Source organism: Bactrocera dorsalis, chromosome 2 (assembly GCF_023373825.1).
Source record: "Bactrocera dorsalis isolate Fly_Bdor chromosome 2, ASM2337382v1, whole genome shotgun sequence".
Taxonomy (NCBI): Eukaryota; Metazoa; Arthropoda; class Insecta; order Diptera; family Tephritidae; genus Bactrocera; species Bactrocera dorsalis.
Window position 1 is genome coordinate 530879 of NC_064304.1, and position 16992 is coordinate 547870.

The following is a 16992-nucleotide window of genomic DNA, read 5'->3' on the forward strand; positions in this document are numbered from 1 at the left end:
TTAATGTGTTGTTTGATATATTTTTTAAATTATGCTATGCATTTGCTTGCGCACAAACAAGTGTATTTTGTATTTGCATTTTCTTGGATCCCACAATATATGTATGTATGTACATAAACACGTACATAAGCATGCGTTGGTCATATGTTAAATGGAATTTCAATCGTTTTAATCTCATATCTATGTGAAATTTGAGAGGCAGCTACAAGTATGGTTCAAAGACTGCCGAAATGCCTCTGAAGGAATAAAAAATCAAGTAACCTTGATCACTGCTTGCCTTGCATATTTGAAAGCGCATATATGTGTAAGCAAAAGCCGAAGGAAATGCTAACAGCTTCGATTCAAAGAGATTACATAACTGTATGTCGGATGCTTGAGTTTTTTTTTTATCTTTAAACTAATGATGATATTAATAGATTAATCTAAGAGTAAGAGAGAAGCCTGTTCCAGCAAATTCTTTACTCCAAGCAAATTATTTAAAAACTCAAAATTATTTATGGTAATGAAATTATAATTTCTTTAAAAGCAACAGCGAAGGGTTTGAGCTATAAGTACTTAACTAAGCCAAACTAATCTACCCAATTGAAATTTCATATCGCGAACCTCACTTGATGTAGCATACAAGCAAATGCAATTTTTCTGTGTCTGCACAGCTGTGTACCACCAATAATGATTGATGGAGCTTTTGTCAATAAATATGTCCAATTGCTTTTCTGTATGTGCACTTGTTCAATAAGTTTAAAAGAAGAGAGTTAACACTTTCAAATGAATAGGAACTAAAAGTATGAAAAATTAGTAATAAAAAATCTGATTTTAGAAGTCAAGAGTTCGTCTGAGATCTATATGCTTCCTTTTAGAACCGCTTACAATCCAAACATAAAATATCATGTAACAAAAATTATAATTAAAAGAAAAATATAAGTCGGAATTTGAAAACTTTGATTTAATAGTGGAACGGTATACCACTGTGGCAGTCACGGTCCTTCCAAATAAATGTCAGCGGTCATAAAATGAGGTATTTTAGGTTAGTTCATTCCACAAGATCGCCAAGAAATCAAAAAGGCATTAAATCACCTTCTATAAAGTATATATGTATATATATAATAAGATATTAAATAAGATTTGTCGGAGAGAATAACAGTTGTTTAAAAAATGTTGCCATATTTTTGCTGAAATGCTCGTGTTGCTTATAAGCGGCAAGCGATATGTACATATGTAATATAGTATATAAATATGCATGTAAAGCATATATTAACATTGCGAACTAATCTAGGAAGTTACTGACTTACCTTCAGTGTTTTCTTGAAAGCTCCACGAAAATCACGATTGAAGTAGGCATAAATGATGGGATTCAAAGCCGAATTGAAGTAGCCAATCCAAAAGAGTATACCAACGACAATGCGCGGTGTGGTGCAACTAGAGCAAAGTGTGGACGTTAAATACCTGAAATATATAAAGTTTAAAAGCCTAATAATAACTAAATTGAATCTTGGCTTAAATGAATATGAAAGCAGAGAGTATTTGTTTGTATTACAATTAAAAACATTCAGTTTTTTTCAATTACCATAGGAAAAATGGCGCCCAACAGAGTAGGAAAGCAATCATTATTATTCCAAGCGTGCGTGCGGCCTTACGCTCCCGGCGCATTGTTGTAATGGTCGACTGTTCGACTTGGATGCTTGGTCGAGGCTTTGGTATTTGGCTAATCTGCAAGTGCTTGTCTAGAAGGAGGGCAGCAACTTTGGATCTGAAAGGATGAAAAAAAGGGCAACACATAAATGAATAGTAGAAGAATTTGACCCTTCAAAACTACTTAAAAATGAATCAAACAACTCAAAACTAGAGCACTTATATATTTTTAAACAAAAGATAGGGAACATATATCTCTCGTGTATGATACGAAATTCGTAAGCAATGAATTAAAAAGGAATCCGAATACATTAACTACCTAACTAATACCGAAGTCATAAGCTGATAGATTGTCAATTGTAAAAGTAAATGTTAATATTTCAACAGAATGAATGAATAACTGAAAAAATATAACCAAAAAACAGGAAGTAAGTAAATGCTTCTTGGTTTCACGGATTCACAACTTACCTGTAGACAAGCCGTTCCTGTCGTACAGCCTCTTGATAAATGCGATAGTACATGAAGACCATTACGAAACCAGGTATCCAGAAACTCATCGAGGAACTAACTATGGCGTACGCCTTGTTCACTTTGAATTCGCAAATCTGTATAGAAGATGGAAGAAGCGAACGATTTAAACCCCTTAACAGAAAACAAAAAAATGCAGAGAGCCGCATAGAAAAATTGTAAACGCTTGCAACTCTGTAATACAATGAATACTTGTCACACTAATTATATAGCCCAACCAACACCTAACGCCGCTTATTAAAACTCAATGAGGTTTATATATAATCTTACCGCTTCTGAGGAAATTAAAGACCTTTCATTGAGCGAAACTATATTCATTATTTCCTTTGTATTTTCTTCTTTTCTTTCGGTCTTGTCGATGACAAACATGTTCAAAGATATTTAAACAATGCTAACTTAGACTAGGTGCACTCTAAATAAGTGCCACATCACACTTGCCACCTCAAATATCCAACCTAGCATTACAATAAAATAACGTAATTGATAGTGATTTGAGAGAGAATGTTACACGCAGTGAATAACTGGCCATTTCAGTCGTTTCTTGCGCTCATTAAAAGAAGCGTTGATTTTAATTACTTTCAAGATCTAAAAGTACCAAAAGTTTGTGCTGCATTGCTCACAGCTTCCGAGCGCGCCTGTGATTTTGGGTTAGTGATTTTTCGGGAGCCACACATCGAGCGTATTCCATTTGAGTGCTGAGTGCGTTCGAATTAATTAAGACGAGCCATTTTGTGTAAATGGACTCGTTATTTAATTTACTTTAACGACTTTTTCCTATCTTTTATTTGGTTTGCAGGAAAAACGATTGGTAAACAATGAACTGCGCTTTTATAACCTTTGCTTTGTATTGAATCTTTCGCGGTCTCTATTTTACTTATTTGTGCTTTCACACTCTCCTTGCACTGCTGAGAACATAAGAAATTTTTAATTGATTTTCAATGTCACATTTAACACATTTTAAGGTTTCAACCTTCATTAATACATAAGTAATTCATCGAACAATACTTCTATTTCCAATTTTTCCATTTTTGAGGAGTTGGACTACTTTAAGATTTATAATACAGTGGCCGCACCGAATATGGCCGAATAGTTAGAATTTTTGAGTTCTGCTCAGAGGTTCGTGTGCTAAACGGGTGAGCATGATTTTTGCGAAAAAAGCTTCTTATAAACTCGGCCACTAGGAGAAGCAGTAAAACCTGAAGAATGCTTCTTTTGTCGATTAAAGCAGAAGAAAAAGCTCGACCATGTAGCAACTGAAAGTATGATCACCAAAATATAATATCCTCCATGCTAATTTAAATGCCGTTAGTTCTCCAAATTATATATTATTGTTTTGCTCTATTTCTTCTCCTTTCATTGCCTTCATCGAGAGAGTATGCACTCTCTGAGTCGAACAACAAACGTTGAGGTGTTTAGTCAATTATGAAATGAGCGAGATGGCAAAGGACAGCAGAATAGTCATGGAGGTGGTGGAGTCCATATATTCTAACAATTTTTAAAATTCTTTTATATTGACCTGTTGAGCCATCTACTATGTTTTAAAATCGATAACATTATTTTAACCAAAAACCTTTTCTGCCACTATCTGTGGAGCAATTGTTGTTGCTCCGTACGTGATGTGGGCTTTTGATGAATTTTGCAATTTTTCCGCCATCAATTTAATCACTTTTGATAGGCGAATTAGACTTCGTTCGCTGAAGAGGAAAATTTAACGTGACAACAAGGTCAAGCTGGCAAGCCAAAATAAATGACTAAAACAATCGAATGGCCACGCGCTCTTGACTACATACATACTCGTACAACCACTGAGCCACAGTTAAGCCTTTCGGGCTTGTAAGTTTACTTTTGGTCGATGTCATATGCAACGAAGGCAAAAGGGGTGGTAGAAATACTTCTCTGCCAAACATTTACTAATGAAAATATTTCATTATTTATCAGGGGTTATCCCACTCTAAAATCATTGCGATTTAATATCCAATAATATTTTGTTGCATTTCGATATCTGTAGTACATAGAGCCATTAATCAAAGATCACACGATTGGATTAGTGCATTTAATAACAAAGAAGTTAAAATAAGAACGAAACCGGGATTTATAAAATTTTCATCACAGCAAAGCGCCGAGCTTTTTTAAACCCATTTATTTATTTTTACGAACCAGTTTGCTTGAATATTCAAAGAAATATCAGTCACGGAAAATCTTTTAAAGAAATAAATTAGTGGGGCACCAGAAAAAATTATACCATTTATTGAGTGCAAATATCGTATACCTCTTCTGAATTTCTCGCCCACAAAGCGAACGACAGGCGAGTAAAAGGGAAGGAAATACCCAAACGAAAGTCGCCTTGCAAGCATTCATTCATACTTCCCAACTTTCACATTCAACTATTTTCTGGCGCAAGTGGTTGGAATTTTAGTTTGAAATTCGCAACATTTAGCTTCCTAAGTTTCTGTTTTAAATATTTCAACTAGAGCAATGCGCCAGGCACCAAAAAGAAACGAAATCAAAGCAAAGTACTGGTACTAAAGTCGAAAGTGCTCCACTTCTTTGTCTTGGCAGTTAGTGAACCTATTAGAATTATACTTAATGTTGTCTTTGATCTAGTTACGAGTTAAATTACCACTCACGCGATTAACTCTCTTCCTCCCCAACCATTAACCAAAGCCCGTTCAGACTTTTGCTGATTAAAACATTGTGCAAACGACAAGCGAGTTAAATTTTTGCACTATGAAAAGTTTTAATTGCTGTCGGAACAATAGAATTAATTCGAACTATGTCGCAGCAACACAAACCACTGGAAGATTCTAATGCAAACTTCAACACCATCCACGAGATTGTCACAGCCTCGGCGCTCTTTGTTGATTGACAAATCGTTCTTCGCAAAGGCAAACACTACAATTTCTCGCTGGAGGGGCTTTGGCTGTGCTCAAGCTGGGTGCGTGGTGCGATCAGGGCGTGTGTACGTGTGTCAGGGCTTTTGGATTATTTCAAATACGCATTATGCAATTATGACTTAATTAAACAGAATCCCAGTTAATCGCTAATAGATAATTTCGTTGCCGATGTGCTGTTTTATCGCGAGAGCATGCATGTGCGTAATTTTGAGTTAATTTAAATTGAAATTCGCTAATCGTTTGTTTAGTGAACTTTGCTGTGTAAAACGAGTACACACAAATTATTAGCCTTCAATTCTTCGCTTAAATCACGCACCCGCACGAATGTTTAACGCAATCATTTAGATACAAAATTTTAGTTTAATTTTGGTTAACATTTGATTAGCATTTTTTAAAGAACTAAAATTCAAAAATATTTAATTACAAATACCGGACCAAAAAATTTAAAAAATAAAAATTCTCACAAATCGGATTAAAAATTTAAGTTTAATTAAAACAAAAAATAAAATAATTAAATATTTTAATTAAAACTAAATGTTTCTATACAAATTTTAATTAAAAATAAATAATGTAGTTCCAAAATCTTTTTTGAAAAAAAAAATTAATCCCATGCATATAATCAAGTGTTAAAAAAATTGTTTTAGAACCTAACATTTTTACGCGTTTGCGTACATCGTGTTCTACAATTTTAAACAGAGCAATACTAGTCGGAAACAAACACACTAAAATTAAAAAAATTAAATTTCTTTAAATTTTTTGAAATTTTAAATAAAAAATTTGTTTAAATTTTTTAATTCAATTTTTAATAAAATTTTTAAACAAACATCTTGGATTAAAAAAATTAAAAATCTAATTTTTAATCCCAAAACCTGCATTAAGTTTTTTCGATGAACAACTAATTTATAATCCAAAATTTTTAAATTAATAAATTTGCAGCCCTGACCAGCGGTGACTATACTCAAAAATCCAAATTTAATTTTGCAGCCATTAATGTGAAAAAGTGTTGACAACCCTAAAAACCAAAAATCGACAGCCGACAGGTTACGCTTAGTAATAATTCATTACTGAATTCGGAATAGTGTTTTAACTCCGTCAACTCTGAATACTAGTTGAAATGGCGGTAAATTTAAATCTTGCTTTATTTTGGGATACCCAGAAATTAATACATTAGTAATATTGGAAGAGAGGGCCGTATTCAGTTCGAATCACATGCAACAAAACAAATATTCTGGCTCAACTTAATTGCAATTTAATCAAAATTATGAATTGAAAATCAACGGAAAAATGTCAGGCATTGTTATTGTGGATATACCTAATCACCAGTTCGAGGGCTCACCGAAGGTGGAATTGGCAATGAAAATTAAGAGCATGTACGAGGGCTGTCCGATAAATAACCGACCTAACCATGATGCACGCGACTTTTTCAAAAATTTTTTTTTTATTTTTCTACATAGTCTCCTTGTAACTCCACACACTTCTCCCAGCGATGCTCCCATCTCTGCAACCCTTCCAAATAGTACTTGGCGTCTTTGTCTTCAAAATACGAGTTCACGAAAGAGATTGCCTCCTCATTTGACGAAAATCTTTGGCCGCCGAGCGCAGTTTTAAGTTGAGGAAACAAAAAAAGTCGCTTGGTGCTAGATCCGGTGAATAAGGTGGATGGTCAAGCAGTTCGAACCGCAATTCGTGGATTTTCGCCATGGCGACTGTTGAGGTGTGAGATGGTGCGTTGTCTTGGTGGAACAAGACTTTCTTTTTTTGCAAATGTGGCCGATTGTTCGAAATTTCTTCCTTTAGCTTGTCCAATAATGATGCGTAGTATGCTCCTGTTATAGTTTTTCCTTTTTCAAGATAGTCGATAAAAATAATTCCATGGCTGTCCCAAAAAACACTCGCCATCACTTTCCCAGCCGAATACACAACTTTCGGTTTTTTTGGGGATGGTTCCCCCTTTTCAATCCACTGTTTAGATTGGTTTTTTGTTTCGGGCGTATAATGATGAATCCAAGTTTCGTCTACAGTTATCAATCGGCGCCAAAACTCGGTCTTATTGCCTCTAAACTGAGCCAACAGAGCGCTGGAAATGTTCATGCGCGCACGTTTGTGGTCTAGCGTAAGCAAACGCGGCACCCAACGCGCGGACAGCTTTCTCATGCCCAAATCTTGGTTTAATATGTGACAAACAGTTTCTTTTGACATCTTAATAATCTCAGCTATTTCCCTAACTTTAATCCGGCGGTCGTCTAGTACCAACTGATGAACTTTAGCGATGTTATCGTTAGTGGTTACAGTTTTTGGACGCCCAGGACGTTCATCATCTTCCAAGCTCCTGCGAGCACGTTTAAATTCACCTGCCCAAAATTTTACGGTGGTAAACGATGGTGCAGAGTCACCATACACAGAGTCCAACTCATCTTTGATTTGTGAAGGCGTATTGCCTTTCAAAAATAAAAATTTAATTACAGCTCGATATTAAATTTTTTCCATTTTGGGGAAATCACCGAAATAGACTCACAAAAACGACTGTCAACAGATAATTGCGCAAGATAAATTTCTGAAATTTTGGCGAGTAGCTATAAAAACAAAATGCCTGCTATAAAACCATAGAAAGCAAAACTTCGTCAAGAGAAACACGCAACTGAAAACTAATTATGGCGCAACTTTATGCTAATACATGTAAAATGCCTCGGGCAACCAACCGTTTCATTTGATATAATACACACACTCAAGCACCCATGCATAGATGCTCCCACATACAAGGATATGTTCACCACGATTCCACATAATGACAGCAAACAACAAACGCAATGAAGATTTCAATGCATATATGTAGATACACATACACGCAAAGAGTCAACAGGATGTCGACGCCGCATTTTGACACGCTGCGGAAGTCAGCCAAGCTAATTATAATTTCACAATGCCATTTGCAATTACTATACTCGTATAGTCGGCAGTTAGTGAGGCAAGTGGCTGCGCATGTTTAGGTTGATGTGGCTGTGGGCCGCTGGGCCGGTTGCAGTGTGTAGAGTTGCATAATCAATTTAAATGGCAAACAAAGGAAACATAATTTCATCTAAAGAGCCCTGCATAATGGCGCATACATCGATATTGAAGTGCAATGAAAGTGAGATTTTATGCGAATTTCAGTTTGCTTGAAGGACCCATATCTGTCATTAAGTCTGGAAAAAGATATTGTGCAGACAGTGCCGCAAACCTGGGTCATCCAGGGGTAAAATACACACTTACGAATTGGCAACCACGCCACAGTCTCCCAAATATGATGCCCCTTCTCGCCTTTCAGACAAGATATGCAAACAAACATACAAACATATGCTAAAGTAATTAAATTCAAATGCCACTCTGAGACACTTCTTGTGACAGGCTACTTGACAGGTGAAATTCAAGGTGAATGCATTAGACTGCTTGCACTTTTCACACTCTTGCCATTATCATAATGTCAGGAAGAGGTAAAAGAAACTGAGTCAACGCAAACTTCGTAATCGAATTTAAATTAACACAAATTTCGTTATTGATGGAGAAGGAAACATTGGAGCGCCCACCCTGAATCAAGAATAAGGTGTTTTAGATTCTATTATTCCTGACACCCTTTACTTTCTTGACAATATGAGTCAATCAATGGTTTTAATAAGCTTACATTTAATATTATTGCATATGTATGATAAATTGACTCACATTGAACAATTTTTAAAGTTAGACTTATTGATTTTTAATCAAACCCATCTGACCGTCTGCTTCTGCTAGTCGAGAAAAAATTGGCATTTCTTCAACTCAAGTTAATTCAAACTGAACTCAAAGCAATTTATTTGTAAATGTTTGTGCATAATATGACACCGATAATATGGTGATAAGAAGCCAGCTGCGGTTTATTTAAGTCTAGCCTATATGAAAGATATGTGAACAATGGTGGATTTTTGCTAGCAAAATTGTCGGTTTGCGCTTTAAATTTTGTCAAATCGTCTCTAAAGAGTCGCTTCGTATGCATACATAAATATCATACATCCATATATAAAATTTCCAGTTTGTGCTTAAGCACCAAGGCAATGTACCAAAGTTTGCGATTTGCCAGCGACCTGTATGTAAATAAGCAACTATTCCAATGATAAATTTATTTTAACATTTTAACATGTTGGTTGTATATTGTATACGCACTAGGCCGAAGTATCGAGGTAAAATAGTTGCACAGACCGCGACTAGATGCCGCTCCGAGTTGACGTTTCAGTCAGGAAGCACTCCATTTTAGTTTGAATTATTACAAAGTTTGCTTGTTAATGTATAGTAGGTATAAGCATGTAATGCAAATATCAATATGTATTACACACATTTTAAAAAGCATAACACACTTTGACGGTAATGGCGCTGCAGCAAGGCAGGAAGACGGAAAATCACATTTGGAGCGAAAAATGTGGAAAACGCGGAAAATTGACATTAAGTAACTTACTCGTGCACGTTAAGAACATAAAAAGGCATAAGCAAATTCATAGTCGTACAGTGTGTATCAATAATATATGTATATATGTATATATTATATGTGTACCCTATACACCCAACGGGAAATGCAGCTAATTCGAAATTATTTATCATAAGTGCATAGCTTCCAGTGGAAATGTCTTATTAGGATGATAAATATTTAGTTTAGTATTAAATTATGATTATCACGAACTGTATATATAATAAAAAGTATAACGGAAATATTACTTAAAATTAAACCACCTAAGTTCGATTTATGGGTTCAACACACTTGATTTTCTTAAAAGATTTGGCTTGAACATCAATAATTTTTAGATAAGGTCAACTAATAACTTTGTAGCTCTTAAGGTAGACTCAGTATGGCGAGACCCTGTGAATTCGTGTGCATCCGTTTTCATCTTAAGTAATTGCTAACTGTTAAAGCTAGGCTAATGTGAGTGAAGTACTAAGATGGTTTGTAAGAAAAATCAAACTCATAATTCAAAATGTGAAGTACCGTTACATATGATACAGCTACGCACACACTACTTGTAACCATAAACCCAGTCGTGCAAGGACTGACGGCAGACTGCTGCAACAGCGCAGCATCGTCAATCGCTTTCCAATCTCGCACTCGCATTTCATGCTCCCTCTTGCTCATCCTTCTTTCACTCATGTTCAGTCGTATAAGTACATATACAAAATGGTCAATAAGTACTACTTACGTGTGGATTGCTTTTTAAATATTTCCAATTTTCCTCCGTCGTGTACCAGCCCGAGCAGATCGGTAGAAATGAGAGAAGCGCGGGCAATAGCCACACCATCAAAAGCATGAAGTACACACGTCCCTGCGTCATAATCAGTGGATAATCGAGCGGTTGCACAATCGCATAATATCTGCAATGGTAGAAATTTTAAAAAGTCTCGCAAATTGCCACATTAATTCTAGTCATAACCCTCACTCCATACATACATAAGTGTTTGTGGGAACTGATTATTGCTACTTACCTATCCACGGATATGCAGCAGAGATGCATAATACTCGCCGTTGAGAAGTAAACATCGAAACTGTTCCACACATCGCACATTACGGCGCCGAACATCCATTTCCCGGTAATCTCGACGGAAGCGTTGAATGTCATGGCGCACAGGGCCACCAACATATCAGCCACGGCTAACGAAACCACAAAGTAGTTCGTGATAATGCTGTGGATGGAACGCAAAAGAAAAACAAAGAATGAATCAGCAAAATGCAGCAAGAAATAAAAATTTCCGAAAACTTCTAGTACAGCTGTCTCCAGTGACTGACTGATAATTTTCTTTCTCATTAGGGGAAATTTAATACTTTAACTGGTAGCCCGAAATAAAAGTCTTTGAAATACAGTAAGACATTGAATAAATGACGATTTATTTTTCTTCTTCTCACTTGTACATATACTTAATCCATTAAAGTGGGATTTATCTGCATTCCGATCTTAGAAGAAACCATCTTATTTATGATCGGATTTCTAGATCAAACTACCACTTTGTTGTTCTTTTGGGGGTCAATTGTCCACTCCGATTCCCCTCTTGAATTTAGCGTATGAATAGACAAGTGAATTGACAAGTGGCTCAATTCATATATTCATTTAACGTAATAGAAAATCAATAAAAATACAAAATACACCTGTGAAGAGAAGGTTTTCTCTTAATTTTGTTAGCTAATGTTGAGAAAGTGATGAAAATGTGTATTTGAGTCCTGAAAATTACTTAATGAATATATTGTGGAAGTCAGTATGTCTGTGCATCAAATTTATTTTTCTTCTGAGTTCACTACAAGAACAACACAATCAGCAGCTTCTCATAGAAAGTTTTGTTTTTTTTCTTTTGCGGTTGTTTTTTTTTAACTTGTTCCGCTGCATGAGTAAATATACACCTGCTACACACATGTGTATGTCTGTAATGCCCTTATATTAATAGCAAACAAATGTCAAAAAATATCTTGACAAGCCGAATGGGAGGCGAAGCAGCATTCAAGCGGAGTTCACATATCCAAGGCATTTGGCTGGATTATGGGTTTGAGAAATTTGGGCCATTTATTTGAAATTCGAGGAAATTTCATATAGGAGCGATGTATTTTATTTATACAACATTATTTTGTTTATCTACCTATTTATATACCTTGATTCGCAAACAAAAACAAAGCAAAATAAAAACTTAAAAATCTGTAATGTTACATAGAAATGCAAATAAATGTATTCAATAGAAAGGGGCGTAATATTTTTGAATTGCGAGTGTAGAGTTGGGTTTATTTGAACAAAAGAAGAAGGCGAGACAAAATGAAAATGCGTCTAATTTTGCTACCAAAGTGAGATCAATAGCGGTTGTTGAAGTCAAGCAAGACAGACGAAACACGCATCAAATGTATTGCAATTTCAAAATTTCCGAAGTTCGGTGAGTTCGGTGCTGAGCTGAGCAATGACATTTGTCAAGTTTTCAGAGCTCATTTGGTGCTGCATTGAAATATTGTCTGATTGAGTCATTAAGCTGGTGGAAACTGTCACTTATTGATTGCCTTTACTGGATGTTTTGTTTGTGTTAGTGTTGTAAGTGGTGCCGTTATTGCCATCACGCGTAGCCACTTTTGCGCGCCAGTAAATAAGCGCTTATTTCTAAAGCCATTGGCAAATTACGCAAACATCGATTTGAGCTCTCTTTTCAGCAAGCACTACAAATATAGTCAAGAGAAGTGACAACTAATAAAGTGTGCAATTGCGCTGTCAATATAAACAACAGCGTGAGATGTTTAAGTGTGTGTGTGTGTTCGTGTACGCTTAGGGCTAAACTGAAGCCTAAGCTCTGTTGCAGGAGCTAATGAGACGAATTTACTCTTTTCAGAATTTAAACAAGCGACTTGATAGGCGGCTGGAGCTCGGTTACCTTTAAATGTTCCTTACTGTCAAATTATTAATGTTTTATGCATCACATAACTAAACTTCATGCATGTATGCATGTGGGGTGAATTGTTTCTTTAAATTTCGTGGAAAACTTTGTTCTTCTATTTGCCTTTTCAGCAAAAATATAAAATTGCACGTCAAACAAAATGTAGGCAACTCAAATTTTGTTCGATCCGCATTTTTGTTTGATAATATGATGGCAACAAGAAGATGTCAGCATTTATTTTATTCAAAATCTACACACCGGTTTTGATACATTTTTTCACTTTTTTTAAATAAAATTCAAACATTCCGGCTGAATGTATTGAATAATCCCCTCTAATCCTTTACAAATTACGGATAATTTACATAGAATTTACATAAAAGGAGAAAAATATTGTTAATTGCTATATAAAATGTAGAAAATACTACGTTGCTAATATAGTATGACACCTGTGCACTTAGGATCCAACATAATTCATTGTTGGTGAGTGAAGTCTATAATATTGAAATCTAAAGCATTGGCAAGGGGTGGACGCGGTTTCATAAATTACAGCCGTGTGGGCAAATTGTTATGTTGAACAATCCAAGCAGAAAATACACATTAAGGCGATTTTATTTCAATTCGAGAGCTTTACAACGCATAGTCACGTAATACGCTGTCATTCTGCCTGAGGCTAGCGATTGCTGTCTCAACTTTTGATTACTCATACGCACCGGCAACCGTCTGCGGATAACGCCTTTTCCACCACACTTTCACTCCAATTGGCTTTATTTTAATTTCCCTTTTTTGCTGCGTGCACCGTTAGCAATTTGTCAATTTTCTGAACTGATATTAAATTTACACGTCGATAACGGCACGCAAACATACAGACACACTGACTTGGCACAGACGTGTATAACACCGTATGTAAGCGAACAAGCAAAGAGGGCGGATGGGCGCAGCCAAGAATAAAATTAAACAAGCAAAATTGTAAATGCAAATGTTAAATTCGCTGTCATTCCGTTCTGTTTTATATGAATTGCGTCCTTAATCCCTTTCGAGTTCCAGCGGTATTGTTGCTGCGTTAGTATTTGATCTTATAAAAGTATGTGGCTAGAAGGCATACAAATCTTTGTTGGCCCGAAAGGTGACTCCAAAGCTATTACAAGACCATACACACTTTCAGATGAACTAAATATGCCCTCAGGTATGCGCACCGCATACTTATATAATGGGCGTTTTGAAGGCGTGCGCAGCAAAGTGTTAACTGCTTTGGCGGTCGCTGCCCTGAAGAGGAGTTGTGTCTGAATTGGCACAGCCAAGCTCGTCTACCTTGTGCCATTTGGCATTGTGACATTTGAATACACATTTAATGGGGCGCTGGGCATTGGCATACAGACCGAGCGTAGTGTAAAAAACCAAAAAGTCGTGGGAAGACAGAGTTGAATGGAAATGTAACTCCCAGACAACGCAAGTGCCGCCCTCGCTTTGCCATTAACGCGAATAAGCGTGCTTCATGGTAGAGGACGTACTGGCAAATAGACAAGTTAAATAGCAGCTCTTAAGCCTTATGCTGTTACCTAAAACTTTTTTACCACAGTGTATTTGGTTGAGCAGGGTTTCGTTGTTGCGCCATTTACATCAGAATGCTCGTACTTAACCTTACCGTAACGACGTTGTGCTCACGACGCCGAGGAAGTAATCCAAGCAAGAAGCACGCCGTCAAGCAGAAATGGGAAATTAAGCTTAATTAGTATTAGGATTCCCTCTCAAACACATACATACGCATATAAAGCACACGTGGAAGCACATGCAAATATGTCTGTGGATGAGTAAGGTGTTTATTTTTGGGTTGCGTGTATAAAAATGGCAAATTACAAATACCATTAATAAATGATGACACGATGTTAAAGAATTTATGAGGCTTTTGCTCTGGCAGCTGGCCAATTACTCAGAAGGTACATAAGGTTTATGGTTTGAATGAGTTTAAATTACATGTTACAACTAGCTACGTATCCACACTGAGACTGGGAACTAGTAGTCGCTTAATTAGTTAAATTATTTAATTTTAATTGTTGAAACTTTACAGAACTACCTTTCCTAATTGCCCTCCAACAGATGCAAATTTAATATTAATGATTGCGAAGTTAAGAGTTTAAGTAACGGGAGATGAATTTATATTTTGTCTCCCTTTTATGTGATCTGTATAGTTTAGGTCAGCCCTAAAATTATTCCTTTAACAAGTCATACTCGTTTTCCGACAGCGACTCAACGAAGATTTTACTTGTAGAGTCATGTTTCCCTGAAACAATTGCGACGGTAAATGTTGGCCTTTAAAACACTGCATATTTTTTTGAAATTTTAGGAAAATGTTTTCTAGATTCAAATAACTTCGTTAAAGTTGGAACTGTGTCTACTCTTCTTCCAACAACATATTGGATGATGCCTATTTGGTTAATAACCAACTCATAAAACGCGACTCTGAAAAGTAAAGTAACAATATATGTGTACATATGTCTTCATATATATATACATATATTTACATGAATTTATGTATTCAGCTCCTTGCTTCTATTTCGCTGGCTATATAACCTTTTATACAATCGGAACGAGTGCACAAAACATGCGAGTATTGAAGTGTGTAATTTTCTGTAACACTATATTCTATCGCAGCATTAAGCACGAACTCTAGTTAACATTTTAGTAAAGTAATAATCGTAATCGTTAAGGAAAACATGAGCGCGGCTTTCATGGTGCATACGCAACTAAATTACTCCCGCAGAGAACAACATCTGTTGCTTGGCAACATAGTTATATATTTATTATGAGTTATAAATTGTGTCCCACAAGAAGAGGAGAAGAGGCCAAGGGTAGTGTACGCGAGTATACATATAAAGTGTATTTTTCACAAGTAACCTTAATATTCATCGACCGCGAATTTTGGACGAATTTTAAGTCTCCCCGTTAAATGTGGTAACATAATCGTTATGAAAAAATCAATATTAGCAATATCTGGATACACATAGGGATAGTATATTTGTTTCACATGTTTTTACTGATAATTCATCTTAACCTCAAATGTGATTCCATCAGTAAGACTTAAGGTGTTAATAGAACAACACTTCCACCCGGCCTTCTTTCTTGGCCGATGCTCTTCACTTCCACACTATGTAAGAAGGTATACTCACCGCAATTTCCGATGCCGCATAACGGACACAATCACGAGCACATTGCCGAGTATGGCTGCGAGTATAATGAGTATAATAACGCAACATTTGAATATGACAAATGCCAAGTGTGTCGACCATTCGGGTGTTGAAGCAGACGCAGCCGTCGACGTCGACGTCACGGCGGACGCTAACGAGTCGTTGAATGCTTTCGCCGCCGCGGACGCGGCAGCTGCCACCGCCGATTTTATAGGAACTAAATTGCCGCCACCATTTGCACTCCCAAGGCCGGCCCGGCTGTCTGTGCCCTTACCGCCACCACTGCCATTACCGTCTTCATCATTAAGCAACACGCTCGCAATGAAACCTAAATACATCGGCTGATCGTCCTGCAAGGGTGGCGTAGATGTTACAACAACAACAGGTCCAGTTATACCAATGTGCTTTGCCAAAGTAATTGCGGCTTTTGTGGCCGTCGCTTCGCCAGAATCCGCACCGGCGATAATTCTTAAGTGCTCGTCGTTCGTGTTGCTGGCCGCCGTCGCCGCTGCTGCCACACCAGCCACATTCCCTGAGAAGGCCACAAACAGAACGAGCATGGCGACGGCGAGTAGAACTACAGTTTTAGTGTTCGCCGCAGCCATCACCGTTATTGTGCTCGCAGTTATTTTCGCAAAGTTGTTGGCACTTGTTGTGGCTAATGATTGTGGCATTGCGTCTGTTGGCGTTGATTGTATTGGGCGTTGGCGCTAGCCTGAGTTAGTCTTGATGTGTGTTGCTTTTGTTACTGTTTGTTTGTTGGCATTAACAGCATTGACGGCATACGGCGCGCATTGTGTGCGTAATTTAAATAGTGATTGCGCGAAACCTTACGTCCATGTGCTTTGAAACCGAACGGGATTAGTAAGCGGCAGCAAAGGCGGCCTTCTTATGGACCAATGCATGGTTGCGCTATTCGGAGACGCCGCTACTTTGGTGGTTTCTGAGGTAACAATACAAATTGCTCTCTAACTACGCTGAGGCTTTTTGACTTATGACATAATTATTGTTGTTGTTGTCTTTTTGCAGTCACTACAATTTCTATGTTATATTAACGGTGGTCGATATCCCATCTGAAGCGGTCCTGAAAAGAAAATAGATACCTTTAATACACTTATTATGTGCGTGTGAATGTGTGTGTGTGAGCGAATGAAAACGATATCCCACTTAAAGCGTCCCTGTCTACACACATTATCAGGCTGAAATTCACGGACACGTACAAAGTCATTACTCGTGCCTAAACAAAGAAGGCTTGCACGAAATGTCCGTATCCTGGCTGTAATTGGAAAGCTTATTTTTAGCCTCAAAATAGAACGGAACCTCAAATATTACTTTATCCTCTCATCTCATCTGCGCGTGCAGTGGCA

At 37.0% G+C, this 16992-nt stretch overlaps 1 protein-coding gene across 1 annotated transcript; it reads right to left on the bottom strand.

Annotated features, from left to right (window-relative positions):
* Positions 1 to 1289: 1289 nt before the first annotated feature.
* LOC105232546 (octopamine receptor beta-1R) lies at positions 1290 to 16721 on the bottom strand (the record flags this gene model as incomplete). The annotated part of the gene is given in 6 exon segments (XM_049447943.1): positions 1290 to 1443; positions 1565 to 1747; positions 2098 to 2234; positions 10247 to 10418; positions 10530 to 10727; positions 15608 to 16721. Coding segments are annotated over 6 exon segments (1536 nt in total), but the record flags the coding sequence as incomplete, so codon positions are not given.
* Positions 16722 to 16992: the final 271 nt, after the last annotated feature.